Source organism: Nothoprocta perdicaria, unplaced genomic scaffold (genome assembly GCF_003342845.1).
Source record: "Nothoprocta perdicaria isolate Ctin4 unplaced genomic scaffold, notPer1 scaffold_16, whole genome shotgun sequence".
Classification (NCBI taxonomy): Eukaryota; Metazoa; Chordata; class Aves; order Tinamiformes; family Tinamidae; genus Nothoprocta; species Nothoprocta perdicaria.
The window spans coordinates 308,805-332,726 of NW_020454760.1; the positions used below are offsets into that span (position 1 = coordinate 308,805).

The window sequence follows — 23,922 nt, forward strand, 5'->3', positions numbered from 1 at the left end:
TACTATCTGAGATGGAAACTTTCATGTTTCCATGCTGGCTCAAGTTCAAAACACTATCAACCTATTTCATCACTTTTACCATTACTAACTTTTTAGCTAATAAAAGCACTTAAAACAAACAGCATATAGTTTTCTCTAGATCAGTGCTGGGAGAACTTCGGCTAAAATGTTTTTGAGGCTTCTTTTTTCCTTACATAAAAATAATAATAATTAAAAAAATGATGTAGCACAAAGATAAGCAGGAAAAAAAACTAGCCTTTCTTTGAAAAAAAGCTTATAAGCTGCTGTTTCTTCATCTAAATGTTTACATGTCAAACACTACAGTCAGTTAACTTGGAATAATAATATGAAGTTTCCTTAGAAAATATACTTCAAAATATAATTTTCCTTTGGAAGAATCCAGGGTTTGATTTTCATTCTATTCCTTTCATCATTGCTCCAATTTCACTGAATACTAACTCATAATGGCAAAATTTCTGTTCTTCTCTTACTTTTATGCACTACTCAAGTGTTGCATACTGAATATTTCAAACCCATTCAGCTCCAATGTATTTGTTAGTTCAACCCAAAAAATCATTTTCATTTAAAGATGATAAAAAGAGGAGAAATAAGTGTTATGATTTTTACTGAAATTGTTTCTTCAAATTTCCACTTGCAAATAGAAGTCATTTAAATTACCAAAGTAGTATTAAAAGATTCACCACCTCAAACTCCTAGAAGTAGCTTGTGACATCTGTAAACCTGAATCAGTGTGAATTCTGTCTGTCTTGCATGAAATCCCATCCCTAGAGAAAGTAACTGTCATTTCTCATTCTTGCAATCCACTTATTTTCTGTTGTTCAACAAAACAGGGAGGAGGCTATTCAGAGTATGGCCTTTAATATTCTCAGAGTATATTAGTAGACTTGGTATCCTGTTCACAGGGAAAAAGAGGAGAAGAAAAGGCTGAAAATCATCTGATCACTAGCCAGTTTATTTCAGTGTAAGACAGCAACATAGAAGGAAAGTGCTTATACTTAAGAGACAAAATACACTGTCAGAGAATAGTTCAAATACAGTCAAAGATTAAAAAAAAAAAGTAAAAAAAAGTAACCATTTATGGACCTCTCACATCCATGAATTTATCCAACCTCTTTTGAACCAGCTGATGCTATTTGCCCTCTGGGCAAGCAAGTTCCAGGTGTCACCAGCCCCTCCATAAGGCAGGTTTCTTCTACCTCTTTTCAGTCATTGATTAATTTCCACAAGTATCTGAAACTTCTCTTGCTGAGGGATTTGGCAAACAACAGTTCTGCATTCAGCTTATCCCCACCTCTGTGATTATCAGCTTCAACCATATCCTCCTCCACCAGCCATCTCTTCTCCAAAATCAAAGAGACTTTCAGTCTCTCCTTATAAAGCATCTATAGTAACCCCTATAGTAACTCTCTACCACTTAGATTCTTTGGAAATTACTAGAGGAAGTACTGCTGCCAGCAAACCCGCCACTGTGAAATTTTCAACACAAGATGCTTGCATGGGCACTGACCTCCAGCTCCATATCTCTGCTTTTCTGTTAAAGGAGGGTACTGGAAAAGGCTGAGAATGAATGGTAGCAMAATCAGCAAGGAAAGCATGATACTAGGATATAGGGTTACAAGTACAGTTAAAATCCTTTCCTGCCTAGCAGACACCTCTGACCACATGGGTCACAAGAGCTTAGAGGAAATTCTTTACATCTAGAGAGCCAGGAGCAAAGCCTCCTGCTAGAAGGAACAATTCTCAGAAACTCTGTAGGATTAAACTCCAGTAGTTTGGTGAGAACTTTACTCACAGAAACACATGATGCTTAAATGAAAGCAATCATAAAATGAAGAAAAAAACTTGACCAAAAACAATACCCATTCAAAATAACATGTTACTTACTACTATGTTGAATCATTCTTTCTTTCTTGTATTCAGCAAAACTCTTTGTGACATAAAAAGCACAAAAGCTTTTTCGTGCTACAAAAAGATATTCTTCTCTGGGGAAGGAAACACATTCAAAAGTTGCTGCTGTGTTCTTCTGCTGTCTAAATGTGACTGGAAATGTGGGAGATGCTTCAGATCTATTTATGGAGATATCCACATAAAAGCAGGCAAAATCTAGCATCGCATATCATATTTGAGAGAAATCCTAAATTGATCTCACCAACCTTGAACAGAAGGCACAAATACATTTTGGAAGTTAGTGGCTTAATAAGGGAAAAAAATGAAGAGAAATGGCACACTTCCTCCCCAATCTGATTAGATTTCAAATATATCTACTCTATAAAACAAAATCAAAATATGTTATGATTTCAGTCTGAACATATAAGATGCAAGTATACAGGAAGCTGGTGACAGCCATGTGTCTTTAAATATATGAAGTGCTTTTGCAAGCAAACAGTTCACTCATTCTGCTCTCAGAAACATTTTATTGCTTTGTGCCCCTTCATTGTTTACAAAAGAAAAACATCTCTTCATTTTACTCAAGAAAGCTTCTGTTCCAGAGAACAAAGCCTTCATTTGGCTTTCTCTAATCTTTATGGTGCTTGCAAGTTGGTGTCAAAAATGTTAGTCAAGGCATGCTGTGTTACAGGTCTGTGGGGCAAAAGAAGTCACAAGAGACTTTCCACCCAAGTTAGAAGGAGACCACATTACCATTCTAACTACTTCCTATGGAAGTCACAGTTGTATCAACATCCTGCTGTTTTGTTTGTATTTAACTTGGGATATGACTCTCTACAAGCTCAGCATGAATCCTACAATTAAATGGAAGCAGTCCACAGGTTACTAAAAAACGGTCCAGTGTTCTACATTTGAGATGGTTCAAGTTTTTGAGACAATCACCTTGCTCTCCACCAACAGAATGTGCTTAGAGTGTATATTACTACAGCTGAAGCAAGTCAGAAGAGTCTCTAATAAAACTCTACAAGAAGGTCAACTATATTCAGAAATTATTTTTTCTCCACATCTATTTATGTAAGCATCTGTTATCTAGCCTATTAAAATTTTAAATACATATGGCAAAGAAACTATCACAGCTATCTTTCTCAAATACAAACTAAGATTTAGTTATCTTTCTGTCAAACCTAAGATATTTATTTTATATATACATACACACACAAAAGATTACATGCATCCTAGTGTCAGAATAGTACTTCAACGACATATATCAGACCCTGTTATATTTGCTTAAATTTCAAACCAAAGAATATCTTTTAAAGTCACATATCCAGCAATATTTTAACCTAGAGTTGTCTGCAAGAGAAGTGTGGGCCCATTTTAGAATAATCCTTCAATACACTAGCATTTTTTAAAGGAGCCTAAACTAGGCATCTTTGATCACACTTGGTGAGCAAATACCTCAGTTTCCAATGTAGGCCAGTTTCCTGCTCCTTTGCCTTCTTTTCAGGAACGATCACTGTATAGCTATAACATAGAAAGCAGACAGTGTCTGTAGGAAAGCAATAGGTTTAAGTGGTTTTAAAAAGTGGGTTTTAAGCACTTTCAAAAAGTAGTCCCACCCTTAAGTCATCTGCCCATTTCCCCCTGCCTTGCTACAATGTTTTTCTCATTCTTGCTGCTGTATGGAAGATCCTAACAAAAAGGCAATTAACTTAAGGACTAATACAAGCAGAGTTCCTGCATTTACATCAGGAATTTTCCTATCAGTAGATCTCCCACTTCTGGACTGTGCATGCACAGAATAGGTGACTAATACACTGAAATGTTCCAGACGCACTGGAATTACTACTCACACAGACACTTCAGAAACCCGTTTGGCCATAGCTGTATACACAGAGATGAGCAAGAAACCACTATTCTCTGGATGACACAGCCTCTTGGGGTGGTGCAAGTAGGATGGAAATAGAGAAAAATATGTTAAGTGCCCTTCCACCCCTTTCACAAGTGCCAGTCTGAGATGGTGATGGATTGAAACAGTAATAAGAGAAGGTAAGGAAAGGACACGAGCTGATTTGTCCAGGCACTGGAAACATGTCTAGATTCTCTGAACATCTAACAGCTTTTGTCAGAGCTAAAGCTCCTACTGAACTGCTACGCAGATGTGACACCTCCAGCTTCTACGCAGGTAAAATTTATAGATGGAGAAAAAAAAAAAGAATGTCTGGGGAAAACCAGATGAACAGTGAACTTGCTTATACTTCTACTATTAATACTCCATAAAACATTGTCTTCCTGTGACTCTCTAGTTTCACATCTTACAAAGTCTTCTCCATAGACTGTGATCCCTGACTTCCAGAATTCATTCAGTGTCTCTTTTTATCCCTGCAACCTCCTCAAAATTTCACTAGAACTCATTTTTATATATCCATATTTGAACCTCATGCACTAAAAGAAAGGAGAACCAGTCAGACATGGTGACAAGTTATGTGCTCTTTCCTACAGCAGGACAAATTTTCTGCCTGCTCTATTGAACTCCTCATTCTTTTCACTCAATTTGTCGAGCCAAGCAGCCCCAGACCAGCAACTCCTACTTGACATTGGCATCTAGTGGGAAATGCAGCTGCCTTCTCCTTGTTTGGCACATGGGTTGAGCCACTAATCCAGGAGGTAACAGTGCAGCATTCAGCTCTTGTGCAAAGAGTGGCAGCTGGTGGTACTGAATCTTTGCAGGGAAAAAAAAGAAAGTTATCCCCTTTTTCCCACAAATATTTCATCCTGACTATGCACAGGTGCTGTTAAAATAAACATACAGAATAACAGGGAAAAGCAACATTTATCCAATATTTGCAACGAAAAAAATGATGGGCCTTCTTAAACAAAGGCCATTCTTTGTTACCATAAGATAACATGCTGAAAAACCGAATATAAAAATTGTTGCCAACAAAACAATTCTGATTTTGTTATTCAAATAAGTACTATCTTTAATGAACAAGTTTGTTGCTAAAGCAATGACTTTTCCCACACGGGGAAAATATATATTCTTCCTTCAGAAATTTTTAGGGAATCTTGCAGCAAAGTCATTTCAAACAAGACTGACTTAGCAATACACACCAGTGATAACATGAACTACGTGCAAAACGAGCATATTATCCCAAATCTTTCAAACAAGAACAGGAAATTGTGATGGTCTGAGAGCTCCAACAGTATACTGAGTTGACTGCCAAAGGAAACAGTTAACAACTGTCAGATATCAAAAAATTAGGAATTTATTCATCTCCAAGTCAAAACATAGAGTCCATTATTTTGTATATTTTTTGGGATTAGTCCCAGAGTTCCCTACAACAAAGTGCAGTGATTATCACAAGGAATTCAGTCACTGAAAAGTCAAATTAATATAAAACCATAATGGAGTCTCATTTCTTAATTTAAGAATTTATGTAGTTATCTTGTGCTGCAGAAAGTAAATTTAAGAGCTTAAGATTTTATGACATTTTTGCATTATTAATTCAGTGCTTGCAGAAAAAAAAGTATGTATCATCTAACAAATGGAACCAACAAGTAAAGTGACAATAATTGTTATATTTTTTCACATGGCATTAGATTTTCTTCTATGCTTACTGCTTCCCCAGGCTTTCCCCAAAGGGGAAATAATTCTGACAACTTCTAAAAAGGTGGCAATGGTCTAACCCATACAGCAAACTCACTTTACATAACAGAAGGCATTTACTTCACATATACACATAAAGCAATTTTAATAAACATTTATATAAATCCACGATTATCTAGCTATCCAGCTATCTAATTTTCTAAGTCTCCTTCTTTGGAGATCTTTAAAACCCGCTTGGATGCAGCCCTGTGCCACGTGCTCTAGGTGACCCTGCGTGAGCAGGGGGGTTGGACTCGATGACCTCTGAGGTCCCTTCCAACCTTCGGCATTCTATGATTCTATGATTCTATGATTCTAATTTTGTTATGAGTGTATTTATCAGAGAGTTTTATCAGCTGCCACCATGTAGGAAAGGACATCTCTATGAAAGCATTTTGGATGCCTTGTGGTCTGAAACTATGCTGTACAAATATGACCTTTCTGAAAAAMCTCAAAAAATCCACCACATCACAGAGCAGAAACTGCTCTTACCCTCCTTTTTTTTTTTTTGACATTACAAAATAACAAGTTTTTCTAGGCAAGCCTTCTAATATTTTCAGGAGGCCCCTTCTATCTGGTGGACTTCTTCAATAACAAAAACACTATCTAGAAAAAAAGTAGTCTTGATACATATTTCTAACTAGTCATCTCTAATTTCAGGCCAGTTGAAACATTTCTATGGATGATAAATACACTTTCTTAAAATTCTTATCATGACTTTTGCCACATTTTGCAATGCAGAAGTAGTTTTTTTGCAATAGATTTAAACATAATAAGCTCATTGATTTTATTATGCCCAGAAATAGAAAAAGCACAAAACATTACGACAATTAGGCAAAATGATGGATTTGAACACATGGTGCCTTTTGCTGTTAAATGTATGTGTAACTTCCATTAATGTCAGCATGAGTTATGTGTGCAGTGGGAAAATAATACACCCATAACAAAAAATATTTCCTTGAGAACTAATATAGTAGTATTTTTGTAGACATTTGGAAAAAAAACACATATTTAGAAAGCAACACGCAAATGCAAACCCTTCTCCAAACTTTGGAACTATGGAATTCTTTACAATAAATCTTGTCTTTTCACATATTAGAATCAAGTTAAGAACAGCTAGATGTTTATCTCCCCCTATGAAACTGACTTTTCTTTAAAGGGTACTGATCTAGTTACCAGTTGAAAAAGATGAACCAGATAATGAGGTAGATTAAGATTCCATCTAGTTTTAGTCTAAACTTCCTTAAATAACAGATTCTATATGGGTACATGTAATGACCACTGAAGAAGTTATCTAAAACTGACAAGTGATTATAGCCAGTAAATTAAGATGGATTTTGACAATGTCAGCCAGATGGGTCTAGAATGCAAAGTTATGTTTGGAACTTGAACATTATATAAGCATAGGAAATCATCATGAATGTTCTTAAACACACAAAATTCATGCCTATTTTACTGCAAGCCAACACTCAAAAACTGTAATCACTCAGCATTATATAATAAAATGATAAATAGAAATGAGGGCCATTATTGTCAGTTAATAAATGATCTTAAAGTATCAGAGAGAAGCCAGATGAAGAAATGCTGTTTTCCTATATTACAATTACTCAAACTGTCATTATTCTGTCAGAAGGTGTCCGAGTCTTTAGATAGCTTTCATGACCTACTTTTGAAAACACCATATTCATAAAAAAAATTTCTAATATTCTGTTGCAATGTAGCAGTTTTTATAAAGCTTGTTTGACATACACTTATTTCAGTGACTAATTCCAAAAATTAATTATAATAAATTTCTGATTTATACAAGATACTCACAAGATAAAACATTTAGAGAAGAAATCTCTTATTGCAATAAATAATTCTATTTTCTTTTCTAGAAATTAAAGAAATAAATTTACTCACTTCATTTCTAGAATTTCTTCAAGCTGTTTTCTCCGCTCTATTCTTAGGTTAGCCAGATGTGCTTCCTTCTCAGCCAAAGACTGCTGTGTTGAGGCAAGACGGGCTTTGGTAGAATCTAATTCTTGTCTAGTTTTTTCCAGTGCATTCATCAGCTCTTCTACCTAAAATTGAGAGAACTTTTTAAGCTTCACGTTTGGTACAAGATGGCAAACCTTTAGSTAAACTGCAGAAAGAAAGACACACAAAACAAAAGGAAACAAACAAAAAAAACTATTTTGAAGTAAACAGCTAATAAAATCTATCTCTTTTTAATTGTTTTTGAAAGTCTTTAAAGATTAAAACTTAATATTTTTAAATCCATCTAAGTAATGAGCAAAATTTATACAAACCAGAACTGACAAAAACTATTCAACTTGAGCAACTACCTTGTACACCCACAATTCATATTTCCTACATCACTTATATTATTGAAGGACAAAATGGTTGTAACTCATTATGATAGCAATTTCACAAGTTTGAGATGCAGACATATATTTTTAAAATAAAATTGATCACGAATTTCAAATACTTGTAACCAAAAATGCACATGTACTTTTGCACTAGATTAAGTTCCATATAAGTTCCAACTCCACATAAGTTGTAGATTCTCTGTGCTTGGAAAATTTCATTTGAAATGATGCCTGCTTTAAACAGAAGAGTGGACTGCATGACCTCCAGTTTTTGTACTATATTTGTCTGCTGCTGTTCTAAGAAAGGAAGTTATTTTCCTCAGAACTGTGAAAAATGCTGAAATAGCTAAGAAATGTAGGAAAATAAGGGTAATACCTATCTCCCTTTGACATTGGTATCAGATGAATTTTGAGTAAATTGCTTATTGCAGGAACTCAGAAAGCATCCAAATTTTCAAAAACACGATTTAAAATTAAAAAGATCAGCCATATTATTTTTTAGTACTTAAAGAACAATATGAGAAAGGAAGTTCCACACGACAACTGTCCAGTGGCAGCAAAATTTACTTGTGCAGTGAATCACGACATTCCCTGAACCAGGTGGTCCCGAGAAGCCTGTGCTGACTAGGATATTTCAGTGTGATTTCCCCATTTTTACACAAGCATTCAAACGATACAGTTTATATTAAAAGGCACAAGTATACAACAGAGAATTCATTTATTTTCTGGAGATACAGTGATATAAATAATGAATGCCACATTTCCTGTATTTTCTTTCTCACCTCCTTTGTCCAAATATTAACATTTTATAAGTTAGCCAGCATTTTGGGAAGAACATCTAAGTAAAATGAAATGAGAGAGAGAGAGAGAAGGAACACCTGGAATATATCCCATCTAAATGCTTCTTCTATAGCATGTTGTTCATGTTAAGTCATTCAAAAGTGTGTACTTTCATAAAGTGACAAAGTCTGACAATATTCAGAGCTGTAGTCATATCATAAGCATGTCTACAAAGACAATATGATGCTTTTCCCAGTATCTGTGCTTAACTGTTACTTACCCACTTCTGTTATTTAAACCCTATGTGCACGCAATTCGTGTTTACAGGCTGCTTTTCTTTTTGAACACATTGTTTTGCTTGCTTCCCACATAATAGGTTCAGTAAAGTAAAATTAATAATACAGTCACTACTGAATTATAATCAGCAGATGCACACCTTGTTTGGAAATGATACATAGATGACCTGACCAGTGCACACCAGCTGCATCTGCAGTCCTTATAACAAACATGCTAGGTGAAAAAAATAATAATAAAAAAAAWAATAAATAAAAATCAATAGATATCRTAGCATGCTCCATATACCTAAGAAGTTATATTTCACCAGGACAGAATCAGAATTACCAATTTGCATTTAATGTACTGATCTTCTCAGCACAATCTTACTTTTTTCTTACATTAGGAAGGAAAATCAGTGTGCTACTGGTATAAATGAAAGAACAAGGACTGCCAGCTTTCCCCTCCACATTGTGCAGGTGCAAGATTGCAGTAAAGCAGGCCCTGAAGGCAGATGAGGGCTTTAGACAAACCTGAAAAATCTAGTATCTTTTCATGGTAAAAGTAGCTAAGAGAAAATAAAATAGAAATAGGTAATAAAAAAAGCTGCCCTCGCACTGAAGAAAAATAACAGTAGGAGATGGATCGTGTTTCTTCAAAAATATACTGTTTAATACAACATCAGATAGTTAATTTTCTATTTTAATACACACAAACACAAATTCATACTGTCTCTCAAAAGAACAAGCCTCAACTACTTAAACATTATGTTCTCCCTGCATTCTTGAGCTATTTCTTAATTTCTTCCTTGTGTTTCTTAAAAACTGCATAGTTTCTGCTGAAAACCATATAATAAAAACTCCAGACTGTTACTTAACTCCAGGTAGCATACATTAATGGAAATAGTAGTAAGAATTCAAGACTGCAAAATCATTCATTCATACAGATTCTTGCTTCAAGACAGTCTCTCATGTCACTCCGCAGTTGTAGATTTGTGTGGCAGATGACCTAAAAAGAAACAGCACCACTGCTGTATCTCTAATACTGTCCTCCTCCTTTCCTTCAAGTTCAGCTGCATTTAGTATCCAATCTGTTGATTGATTGAATGCTTGCCTAATTACTTATATAAAACATCAGCTATATTTTAAATTATTTAAAGGAATTAAATTGTGGAAAAAAACCCTGAGGATTTGTTAAAGTATATTTATACTCACATGCTACTAGACAAAATTGACTAGATTTTAAGATAGATGGAAAAAAATGAAAATTTAAAAAGTTTTTCAAGCCATAAGCCATTAATTTGTACAGTTTTAAAAGTTACACTTTAATTTGCATTTTCAACACATTATCTGCCTTGCGGTTCTTTCTCCATTGAAATGAATATCACTCAAGTTCATGTAACTGTCTCAGCAACACTCAGAGTAGCAACACTTGAATGAGTCATTTATAAAAGAAACTGATTTTCAAATATCCTATTAGCAAAGATTTTATCAAATCTAAATGTGATGCTAMAGTTACATACAGAACCACCTTATGTACATGTTTATTATATAGCCATTGTGCCTACATTATAGCTTAAAATTAAATTTGAAGTAATTCTACCTAGATTTATCTAGAAAACAGAGGAAAAAAGGCTGTGTAAAACAAATCAAAAGTGTGTATTCTCTTCCTTGATAATAGAATTAAACAATGGTAGAAAATACAAGGATAAAAGTTGCTTCACTACATCTTTTAGTCCTTCTGCAAGGAATGTGGATAAAGTCAGTATTACCAGTGCAAAATTTTAAGCTTTCTGAGCTATGGCAAATTCTTATTTTGGTGCCGTTTGGGCCCATGCATGTAGAAAACAACAAGACCGGCATGATCCTGCCTTTCAGTTTTTGAGGTTCTCCACTGTCACCCATTGAACTGAGCCTCCTATTGATGGATCAGTCARGTAACAACAAGGAATACTTTTACTTAATTTCTATATCCTTGTACAAAAGATCAACATAAAGTTTGTTTTGATGATTATATTTATTACCTATGATACCTCATCCAGCCACTTTCCTTCCAAACTGAAGGATGTCAATTACTTATTGCATGTGCTTCATTAATAAATAAATACGGAAAAGACTCTCGAACTAATTACTGCTTATTAGTAACACTTTCTAAAATCCAGGCAACATTTTAAACTATTTCATATGCTGAAGTTAGTGCAGGCATGGCCACTATGCAAGCTATGCTAAACTTGTTCCTCCAAGGCCTGCAGTAAGCCCTTGCAGGCAGCCATGAATCCATACGAATCCATGGTTTTGTGTAAACTCCCATGAGTTTATTGGAAGACTTCCATTGGAGACAGTTCCTACTGGAGAAGTACTTTGTGCCCTGAATACATTTGCTGTTTTTTTCTGTTTTTGAAAGACAACAGCTGTGTTTTATCAACTGAGTTTTCCAATAAACGCCTTTTTCATATATATACTTTCATGAAAGCTTAACTGTCTTCAGCATCCCAAGGATTTGACTAAACATTGTCAATACCTGAATTTAAGTGTACATTTCAGAGGGACAAGAAACCGATTGCTTCCTCTTGCTTAGCTTTGTGCCTATTTTAAATGAATGCTTTCTAACTACTTCTGCAGCCTCATGTCTTCAAGTCCAATTCAGCAYTTTTTCACACTAATATAAGAAAAAGCAATGAATGGGGAAGGAGAATACATCTGCCTTGCTGCATTCTGCAAATTAAAGCAGGTTAGAGTTCAAGTGAATGACAGTTTATTAAAAATGCCCCGGAGCGTTCTTAATTCCAAATTGGATCTGGCTCAGCATAGCTCACATTAACATAGTRTAGTTCCAGGTTGTGGGAATAAAGAGGTAGAAAGACAATACCATGTATCTTTTTCAGTTCAAGTATGATATTATTTCTGCAGGATGATGGAGTGTGATYAACCCTCCAAGAATCAAGATGAATATTATTAGCAATGCTATCTTTAAAGGGTTAGCTCTTCATTTGAACAATATTAGTGATAAAAGCAAGAAATCTGGATTTCCCTTACTTTTTCAATACTGGTAACCATGTAACTCCATCAACCTACTTCAAACTTAATTTTATGTTAGTATACATAGGTCATTTTGGACTAAAACCTACTAGTTTGTAACAGTTTCTTGACTTTTCTTTAAGACAAGAATATCAAACATTATTATTAAAAAAAGTTAACTGGGTTTGTGACATTTGCTCAGTACTGTTTATGTGGGTTTTATTTAACAATTCAGTCATTTTAAAAATCCATCTTTTTTCTTTTTCTAAAGGCCCTTTTCTCCATTTRCAAGAGAACTGTCTTTCGTGAGATTGCAAGAAAAGGAAACACCAAATTCCTTATTGTTTCCCTTGGTTGTTTTAGTGCAAAATCATTGTGTCACTGGGCTAAAGTATATAGATAATATATTCATAGAGATGAGGGAAAWTAATACATTATTTGTGTGTAAAAATCCATTTGTACACACAGATATTCACATATTAGCTTTTCTGAATCAGGCAGCAGACTTCAGCTCTTTATGCTTACAGCTTGTCTGCTGTTTGTCGCAAGGACAGAAAGTGTGTCAGGCACCTTAAGGTTGTGCCAGTGTTTGCTGGCCATGCATAGAACATTTTGACCTCACAATAAAGTCAAATATATGCCTACAGGAGATGCAATGCAAGTCATACGCGCCTACTGCTCTTAAAATTGCCAACACTGTCCTGCGGCCGGCAGTCCTGCAGTCCTACAGTTTGCAAATACCTTGTTTCTGTTTCTAATGGTAATTTCTCCTGTGTACAACTGCCTACTCAGCTTCATTGCAAACATGTTTTACACAAAAGGGAACAGACGTAGCAAAGTGTCATACTGAGCTTTGCAAGACATCAAAATGCATTCCTTGTCRCCCTGCCCTCCACTTTCTTCCCATCCCATTTCTCCTCCATAGTCAAATTCCTCACCTCTGACTTGTTCCCATCAAAGCTTTTAAATGCAGGAAACAGATCTAATGACAGTGGTATARTTATGTTGTTCCTGAACTTTTTTAAACAGAAAATTCAGACACGTGTTTCATACAACTTTGGATGTGGACAGAGAAGAAAAAATGTAGCCATACTCTAGAACATATATAAGCTTTGAAACAAACATCCTCAGTGAATGTTTTGACAGAAAAGTAAGCAGAAGATTTATAAAATCCAGGATAACTGTTCAGTTTGTGTTTTCAGATCTCAGACTAAGCAAGCAGAGCTCRGCAATATCGCCCAGCAATGCAGTGTCAGTAGGACTGCAAATGCTGCAATCCGCATGAAACAGTTCACCAAGTCCACAGGAACACAATTATCAAGCAGGATACCATGCTGCAGTATCTGAAATCACAACCTTATTCGGATTACTTAACTGCGTAAAGAAGGTTTWGAAATGTTTAATACTATTGCTAAATATTATATTGATAATTATATTGACATTGATAATACATATAGCTTAATTTTGTTCTACTAAAGAAGAGAGATCATATAGACATGTTACAAACTTCCCATCTAGACCTGTAGGGATCACCGTGAAAAAAGAGGATGTACTTCAGTTTCCTTATCATTTGCTTACTTGCTGTCCCATTTGGGCGAGCAATCATCTTAACCGAGATGGCTTTCTGATGGTGATACCTGATGTCCATCACCAAAGGGAAAAAAAAAAAAAATCTAGAATTTAATGGAAACCATGACCTCCCCATAGATTATTAAGGATTAGAAGATATATACATCTGATAGAATGACTAATAACTTGTCTTTACTATATTTATGTAGGATTTTCCAGACATTTCTGGGAAATAGATTAAAAAATTAACTTCCTTGATTTTTTTCAATTAGAACTTTCATAACCTTTTATTCTGAACATCAGTTCAATAAAATACAGGACCAGAACAATGTACTTCTTGGATTCATTATATGGACTTCCAATGCCTATAAGTGATTTCACCTAGAATTGAAAAAGCATAATGAAATAATTTTCAAAATTATCTGTAACAGTCAGTCAAAACAAAACTGCAACCCAAATCAACAATAGATGTAAGAAAGCTTATCTCTGACAATAAAATTGTACATTGCTTCAATTCTGTGAAGTGAGAAATGATTTACCTTTTTAAAATTAAATATGATGCTTGTTAACCTATGTACTCAAGAGCTATRTTTCTAGACAAGCGGAAGCAAAGATTCTCTTGAAGTGCAAACAAAAACAAGGCATCTGCTATAGCCCAGAAATACTGTCATGATTTAAACACAGTTCACCTTGTTAAATAGCCCCTCCAATTACAGTATTCTCAATGAAATTCAACTACATAACAACGTATGAGCCAGCACGAACATGAGAAAATGGCCTCCTGCAAAACTGAAAAGGAGGGACAAAAGGGCAAAACTCTTCCTGGAAATTCCTTCACTTGTCCTTTTCACAGCAAAATACAGTTATAGGTAGAGTAGCTAGTTATCATATTCTGATGTCTGTGATGCCAAAATAAATTGAAAAAATAGATCTTCCCAACATGTCAACAAAGATACGCTGTTCAAAGTGTAGTAAGATTCACTCTACAAACATGTTTTCTCTGAAGAAAACCTTGCACTGTCAAAGCCTACTTCACCATAGACCTCATTCGACTTCAAAAACCACCCAAATGTTCCCCATAAGGAAATAGGATCATACACTTGMGCAGTCCCATTTCTTACAGAAAGAGTACCAACTGCAACAGTTTCTCATTTAGTTTGAAAATGAAACATTTCCTTCATACATCTTACCACTTTCCTCTCTTTTTCCACGGAGCCTCATATGAGCATATTGTAAACGACTAGTGACCTCAATCTGCTCTAACTTGCACTTTCCTGATACTGTGCAAACCTAATTACAAAAGTARCATTAAAGGTGTTTTATAGTTGTGCAAATGAAACCAGATTTAGATGTAATATACTGATAAATTACAGTACTCAGCCTAGTGTTTCCAGAAACATAAAAAATATGTAATTGAATTAGCTATTGAACAAGCATTGATTTCAGTAGAACACTCAGTCGTCCTACAGGATATTGTAGCTGGAAGAGAAGCCTTTTTGACTGAAAACAATTATGCCGTGTGATTTCAGTGTTGAGTCCTTTTAGATAAACCATGCAAGTAGAGCAGAGCAACTCTTTAGCTGGTGTTAAAGTACAGCGCTGTCAGACTGGCCTCTCTGGTTAATGTCAATAGCACCACGTATAAAAGGTGACTAAAGTGTGTACAAATGTTGATCTTTGGAGAAGGCATGCCTAGAATCATACACACATCTACTATTTCATCCACCAGGTCAACTTCAGGGAGAGAGGGCAAACTGGGAGTTTTCTTGCAAAAAGTTGATTCTTAGCACACTTGCTAGGTTACACAGCACAAAGCTACTTCCTTGCTCTTTCTAATCCATAATCGCAATATATTATTAAAGTTAGAAATGCTTCTTCCTTAGAATATTTCCAAAAACACCAGGGAAACACATGGCATGTGTAAAGCCTTACTGCAAAAACAGGTAGTTTATGCACATTAGAGAATTTTTCTGCAATGCGCTTACACATTGTGAAAAAGGAAGTTAACACTTATTAAGGTTATGCTAGTGTATGAAAATACTTCGGCAATTTTACATGAGAACTTTTGGAAAATAAGATTTAAGACAGTTTTTATACAAATTCAAGAACAGTAAGATGCATAAAGAGAAATAAAAAGATTTGTGCAATTGATAACCAGGTGTATTTTCTGTATCAAGGAAATTTGGTATCATCTTTAGTAGTGTGGCTTCTAAAAATTAATTTTACTATTTCATATCTAATAAATCTGAACGTGTACTCTTGTTTTAATGCAGATGTGCCTTTCCTGTTTATTTAACTATATCACATTTTTGTTGTTTTACAGGCCTGGTACAAAACTGCCAGTGACATCTGGACATACTACATGCTTAGAAATTAAAATAAAACAATTGCTACTGCATGTAATACAATAATCCCTATATAAGTAACTCTTAAAAGTCTACAGCCATACCATGACTTTYCTTAAAGAGTCAAGTTCTGGCTGTGACACATCCATTTGCAAATCACTCCTATTGAGAAATATTAATACTTACATATAAATAAGACTTAATAATTACACACTTAAATAATATTTTAGTTAACCACCTATTTATATTTTTCTAGAGTCAGAGGTGAAACACAGGAAAAGAAATTGAGAAGTTCAAACTGTTCCATAAACTGTTTCACACACAACCCACAAGCAGCACAATCTTGTATGAGCCCTGGCCCTGCGCACCAGATCAGGTGCACTACACCTAGGTGACAGCAGAGAAAGCAGGCAACATCGCCAAGCAAGTTTGCAAAGAGAAGGAACAAACAGAATTACACAAACATGCACGCCGTACAGGAATAAAACTAGGAAGGAAAGACTCTGATCCCAGAGATGGGAGAGGAAAATCAGGTGGGAGGAACTAGAAAAATACTGTTCCTTTGAAATTGCAAARTCTTCCTCAATCATTCTTTGATAGAAAGAGGAGGAAATGTTCAAATAACAGTTTTACTCAAAATTAGCTCCTGGAAAACTCATCACCTCTGCTTGTGAGCAAAAGCAGCAGTTACCAAAGAATAAAAATATTTCCAGGAAAAACAAAAATGCTGAATAACATATTCATTTTCAAGCAAAAAAAGCCAAAAACGGACACTGAAAATACCACATCACCTGCAATGAAYACAAAGATTTCAGTTCTGTCACACTATGGTTCAAGCACATGGATGCACCATACCTCAGACTTCACCTATCCGGTGAAGTTTTTTGTTTGTTGTTTCTCACAAGCATTTAACACTGTAGCAATTTATTTGGCAATGCATTTCTGTTCAGTGATGTATTTTGTTTTGCTAGACTAAGAAAAGGAGGAGGGAAAGAATGTTATMAACTTGCACTGTCATTCATCTCATTGTCACATTCCACGTTGCTTATACTATAACATCCGCCAAGAAGAAGAAAACAATAAGAAAGGCAACAAAAAATGGTAGTTAACTCTCTTCAAATTCAGTTGCTTCTTCACTCATAATTCTACATGAGTACTTCCTCCAGTAGGGTATGTTGGGATCCAATTTTCTTCATCTATGAGTCCTTTTTCAGCTTCTGAATATATCTATCACAGAGCTGCCTCTTCTGGAGGGTACTAGAACCTGTTGAACTGAGCCCCCCTCTTCCATATTATCTTCCCAACATGCTCATCTAGGCTATATTACAACATTTTCTTATTTTTCTTGGAGTGCTTCAATTTTTAACTTTTGCTTAATATATTCACTTAATTAAGTGGTGCTTTGTGTCTTAGTCTTACTATCTTCTTGGCCTAAAGATATCACAGTTGAAATATTCCAACAGAATTTCCCTGCAGGACTTGATTGATTTCCCAACTACTATTTTTTTTGGTTTTCAAAGTTATTGCTCAGCCTGTGTATAGATTCTATGTGCAATGCGCAAAAAAATGTGATAAGGCAATTTTTCTTATTTAGGGATTACAAGAAATTTTTTGACCTCTGCTGAATAAATACTGAAGAACAACATTATTCAAGAAGCTGTTGACATTAGCAAGAGCTTTCTTGCTTCCTAAATTGCACTTCCTGAACTGTACCTACTTTAGACAGTTTGTTGAAAACAAGATTCCTTAATTAACACGAGCTACCTTTAATTTTGCAGCTAAAAGTTTGCTTTCCTAGCTATTCCCTCAGGCTCTTTCCCACATAAAACAAAAATCAGAAGAGTATAAATAGAAAACAAAAAATCAACATGTTGATATTATTCACTATTTTCAGGTAAAAGACTTTAAGAAGACAAGCTAAGTGATAGGACTTCAAAACATTCAGCAGGGAGATTTAAACTGACTGATATATTTAAATACTTTCAACCAGATAAGTCAGAACCATATTTCGGGTCTGCTGGACCTTTTATGTAAAGTACCTTTGCCACAGTTCAAATTCTGTAAAATAATTCTCATCAGATTTATGTTACTTCATTTGCATATAATCTATTATGTTCCTCTCATTAAGAGAAAGATTTAGTTTTAGACACCATGTCCACATCAAGTTATACATCTGAAATAGTCTTTAAGTTCTAAGGCACCTATCAGTGAACAGAAAATTTCACAACTAAGGATAAATTAAAACCRTATTAGAGAGAGTTTATGAACAAATGTACATTTGCAGCAGACTAGTGCTTTCTATCTTTTGCAACTTTGTACGAGTCTTTAATCTACAAGCACAAACTTGAGTACAAAAAGCTCTGCTGTACCCACCATTTTACTGATTATCATAAAGCATCAAATTTTTCATTTTACTAGTCCAGGTAAAACATACAAAACAAAACCAAAATTGTTTAGATGTCTTGTGTGTTAACTAAGCAGGTAGGTATTCTAAATTAAATACATTGTTTTCATAAACAGGAGAGCATTTCCATCCATTTCAAGGTCCTTGCTACTTAAAGATGATTCTTCTTATGATTTATATGTACATTGTTTCAGTTGGGCTATTTGATATTTCAAATTAGCTCCAGTAGGTGTTAGAATAAATGAATGTTGAGCATTTGATCTACATTACGAGCAAAATCCTTGATGTTGTATTATCACATTTTAAGAGATTTGCCCTCCAAAATGTTCAGGAAAGGACTGTGAAGAAAGCCTTGTTCCTTCATCCAGAGGATAACAAAAATAGAAAGACACAAAATTTAACTGTGCKCCCATCCCATCCAATACCATATTCAGAAAACTACCAAGGATCGTTGAAGTCATAGCTCTTTTCTTAAATATATAAGACACTTTAAGATGCTGGTTATATAGTTAATTATTTTATACTTCATATTTCCATCAAGATACAAATAATACCTGAAATATTTGGATATGAGGATAGTCTAAATATAATATACTTCTAGTGGAAATAACATTTGGTTCATTTAGACCTCAGGCACTGCTGATGGCAGAACAAGATTGGAATGTGCAGATAATTATCTCTGAGGCTAGTCAACAGCTAGAAGTCCCTCATAATATCACCTTTAAGATCAAGCCAAGACATTCCAGTCTGAATCAAGGTTTATTTATTAAAGGATTTAGCACTTTTAGATCCCATATTGCCTGGAAGACCACCAATTTCCATTCTCAAATATCTAATTTCTCCAGTTACCGAGTACATACACAGGACCTTCAAAATCACTTCAGAGAGCACAGAGAGGACATCTAAACTTCTTTCCTTCACAAAGATGAATGCCCCAGGAACACCTCTACACAGAACTGTGGGAGATTTCAGTAGCTTTCATTTAGCTGAGGCAACAAAGGTATGCAATTCCAAGTTTTTTTTGTGTGAAAGCTGTATTTTTCCTGATCTTATTGAGTAGAAGGGACACTGAGGAAACCCCGAGAAGTCCAGTGGTGTTACTTCTATGTCAGGATACAAAAATGAGTTATCCCCTAATAATACCTTACTTTTCAGGAGTTTAACAATATTATGGCACTTTAATTCAGCTGCTCTGATGAAAACTTATCATTGGTATGGTCTACCCCTTTTTCTTAGGCCAAGAAAGGCAAAGGATGCAAGAATTAGGCAATATTAAAGAATCTTTCTACAAATGGAAAGAAAAGAATTATAGCCTTTCCACACATAATGGATTTCGTYGAGAAAAGCTAAACATTCACAGCATGATCCCAGTTAACCAACTGCCTTGCTGTAGCTAATGAACTGTTAACATGTCTTCCTGTCTGACAGTGACTCCTTGTGATACAAACGGAGTTATCCAGACAAATTTAGTGTTGTACAAGTTGTTTGAATAACTGGGATCCTACTGTACTGCACTATGAATACAGTTTGACCTAAGACATATCTTAAGCCATTGATGTAATCGTATTAAGTAATCTACCTCAAGAAAAGAAAAAAAATAGTATAAAAAATAGTTCTCTTATCTTAAATGAGAGCAATCCCCTCCCCTACCCCAGCCTTATATTCAAATTGAGTTTCAAAGAAAAAAAATRAAGAAAAAACTATTGTACTTGTTAGGCAGGATAAATGATGTCTCCACTTCCTGCCATTGGCTTCAGCAGGGCAGAAGCAGCACGGTGAATATAGACAGCAATCCACTATTATTTCAGGRTTGCATTTAGAAACTAAAACCATGTCAATATTCCCAAAATAAGCTTATAGTAAAAACCCACATGGTCCCATACACACTGTTATATCTAAAATGAGAGTCTTGAAAAAASAAAGAATTGAAGTAAAGCTAAGAGCATTGTTGTCTTTACCAGAGAAGTCAACTCAAAAATAAACACAACTGTTCATGAGAAAGATATTAGAAGCAGTAAATTTTCTAGTGATGAGTGTTTTTAGGTATATAATTTATGTGTGCAAACACTCACTGGTGGTATAACCAGAAATACAGATATCATGGAATGAAAAGGAGAAAAAATAGCGGAATGTAGAAGATGTAGATATATGCTCTACTAGTCTGATAAATAAAATTAGCAAATTTACATGAAAGATTAGATTGTGGCATATTTTTACAAAAGCGAAAACAAAAACAAATGTTGTTGATTCAAGAATGAAAGCTGGCAGGAAGCTGCCATTAGATCTTCTATAGTTTATACTATATTTTTTTCTTCCAGACGCTGCCAGTGGGAGGTTTTATAGGATAATGATATACTGAGAAACTTATGACAAGCATGTCCAAACAAAGTAAAACATATTTTTCACAAAACAGTAAACTCTGATAGCTTTAAAGCATGGAGCCAGAGGTAGCCTGAAGAATAATTATAGCAGATTTGTTAACTTGTAAAACCTGTTTAAGGTATTTAAGTATTCTTGACTTTTTTCCAGAAAAGCAGGAAGTGACTTCTAAAAAATAGAGTTGAAATAGGAAAGGAGTTAGTTATACAAAAATGTTGACTATTAATGTGTTTAGAAGCTGGATGAAAGCAAAAGTAATAGATAAATACAACAGCCATCAATCACATTTCTAGTCTATTAAGTAAATTAAAAAAAAAAAAAAGAAGGACCAAGAAGGCATAAAGCTTGATCATAGTTATACTCACAGATGTCCTTTTTTCTAAGTCTTGCTTAAGAGATAGCTATCAAAACAGTGCATGAGACCATATCTAAGTTGAGTACAGCTGCTGCCAACACACATTATGACAACTTTCCTCCTTTCATCCTAACACAAGGAATTAATCGTTCTTTAATTCTAAGACTACCCAATAAGGCACTGAATGGGGCATAAGGACACAGACATGGCTTTCCCAAGAGAGACAYAATCGAGTTGTCAGCCAAGCTTCTAGAGAAGCCAAAGATAGCATCCTAGCATCCCTACGTGGCACATCCAGCCACTAGGTCTGCTAGATATCTGTTGGTTTGCTTTCCTCATGTGATCCCAACTAGGGGATCAAAACCATTCTGTGGACACCACAGGTCCACTCTGGCTTCCATTTGGTGCAAACTTGTTATCAGGACTAATAGGAAACTTGAGTGTGGAAGAGAATAATCTAAATACAACAGAGGTAAAACAGTACCAGGATAAGGGCTTATATGAACACAAATAAAGCGTGTTTTTCAGCTACCGTATATATCTATATGTATGTGTGTATATATATTCATAACTGCAGTGATAGCATAGCACTTGCATTTCAAGTGTACCATTCAGAGTTTAGTACATAAACTCGCTAAAGCCATTTTTCTGTTATTACTGAAGTACTTCTTTAAATACGTATTGACTAATCTATGGTTTCATACATCAAGTAGACTATTTTTCATATACAGACTTAAATCTGGCTTTAAAAACTGTACGATGAATTGTAAAAACAGTTTAAAGTTATGATTGGCTGATAAAGTGAAACTCTACTCCATTTCACTTGGATTAGTGTGCAGCTGCAAGATATAAATTCTGTGCAAGAAACAGTACATTTTTTAATGCTCTTTGAATTATCATGTTTTTGTAAAATGAAAGACAACTGGTTTCATATGCAGGTAAGAAATATTGGCATAAGGAATGTTATTTGATTTTAACTCTAGTCATGTTGCCAGAATGCATGAAACAGCTGCATTAGTCGAGTATCTGCCTGAGGCTACAACTATATTTCCCTCATCCTTTTCCACCTGTCTGTGCTGAAGTTACTGGATGCTGGCAGATGTCAAATCCCACTGGGATCCTTAACTATCACAATTATGAAGTGTCTCCTATACTATCCTACTGACACTTTCAATGTACACACACTTKGTATTAGTGGTGACAGCATTATTCCTTTCATTTTGCAATACTTTTAAAAAGGAACGTCAGAATATAATAAACTCACAGGCAAACAAAATGACTCAAGTTAATGCTGAAAGAGGGAAGCTAAACAGTTCTAGGCTTACTCTTTGTGACACATGTGTAAATTTATTGAATAATTATACCAAGACAACCGAAAGGCATTCATTTTGTTGCCCCCAAAAATAGGGAATGACAAACATAGTTTTGTTCTTAATGGGGGGGGAAAAAAAAAAACACTAGAGAATTATAGAGAAGTCAATCTTGATTCTAAGACATATTGGAACAATTATCAGATTCAAGATTATTTTAAAACATCTGGAAGAATTAATATGGACTTTTCAAGAAATTATGTCAAACCAATCTAATTTTTTTGCTATGAGAGAGCAGTTGGCTTTGCTGAAGGATCAGAATAGCAGACATTTGATAAAGTGTCTCAAGATATTCACATAAGGATGATAAAGAAAAACATGGTCCAAATGAAAGTAGCAAAACGCAAATGCAAAACTATTTGGAAAACTGAGCCACCAGACGTTCACCGTGAAACAGCAAAGATGTTTAAAAATGTTCCCTCTCTTCTCCTGTCCTTCTCTTCCCACCTCTCCCAGATCACGTGCTATTGAATTGAATTTGGGTTTTTTTGGACTAATAACCATAAAAACAAAGGTCATAGATTTGCAGATGACACTAGCATGAAAACAAAAACGTAGTTTAGCAATCTTGCCAGATATGATACTTAGACTGAAGTATGATATATAACATGGACAAAAGCATAGTACCAAGAAAAAATTACTCAGCTACATCTGAGAAGGAAACAATTGACTACAAAATGTGTTTTTTTTACCAAGAAAAAATTACTCAGCTACATCTGAGAAGGAAACAATTGACTACAAAATGTGTTTTTTTTTCTAAAGAAAGTATTGAGACTAAAGTGACAAGTGAACAGTATCATGTTGTTGCAAAAAAAAAAAAAAAAAAAAACCACACACCACACACAACAGAAAGATGTATCTATGAGTAATCCATTTTTGTTTGACACTGGCACTTTTTACTTTTACACAGAAAAGTAAAAAAGACAATCAGAATAGCACAAATCATGACCAATTGAAAGAATAGGGTCCTTCAGTTTCAAGAAGAGAAAAATCAATGTGCAACTGATACTCATTTTCAGATGTACAGACAGGCTATCACAAAGGAGAGGAAATAATCAGCTCACTATGTCTAATATAAGACAAGAAATGTATGAAATTACAGAAAGAGATTTCAGATATTAGAGAAAACATTTAATCTCTATGGATAATGAATCCTGAAAAAGTTATTACAGAGGTCAATAAGAAGTTAGACAACAAAACCATAGGTATGAATGATTCTCATTTACCAATATGGATTCAGTATAAGATACCTTCACATCCCTTCCACGCCTAATTCTCTAGGGTTTTTTTATATAAAGCCTGCTTATTTTTTAGGATAAAAGTAGTGTTAGTGAGAACAACAAGAACTTGTTGTTCAGTATTTCTTACAGCTGAGGAACTATGAGTAACCAAGGTCATTAACAGGAAATAGGCTTAAGAAGTACGAGGATGTACTTCTTAATATTAATTCTAGATAAATATCTAAAATTGTGCAGCTACATCACACAGACTATACTAATTCAGCCTCAACTTCAGTGATGTATAA

General features: G+C 34.8%; 1 protein-coding gene across 1 annotated transcript in view; it reads right to left on the reverse strand.

Moving 5' to 3' along the window:
* The window catches only part of ERC2 (ELKS/RAB6-interacting/CAST family member 2), a 278,502-nt gene that overhangs the window by 89,998 nt on the left and 164,582 nt on the right, over positions 1 to 23,922 (reverse strand). Inside the window, exon 16 of the mRNA XM_026035392.1 lies at positions 7,457 to 7,617. Within this exon, the coding sequence (XP_025891177.1) occupies positions 7,457 to 7,617 (161 nt within the window). The remainder of the gene's footprint in view (positions 1 to 7,456; positions 7,618 to 23,922) is intronic.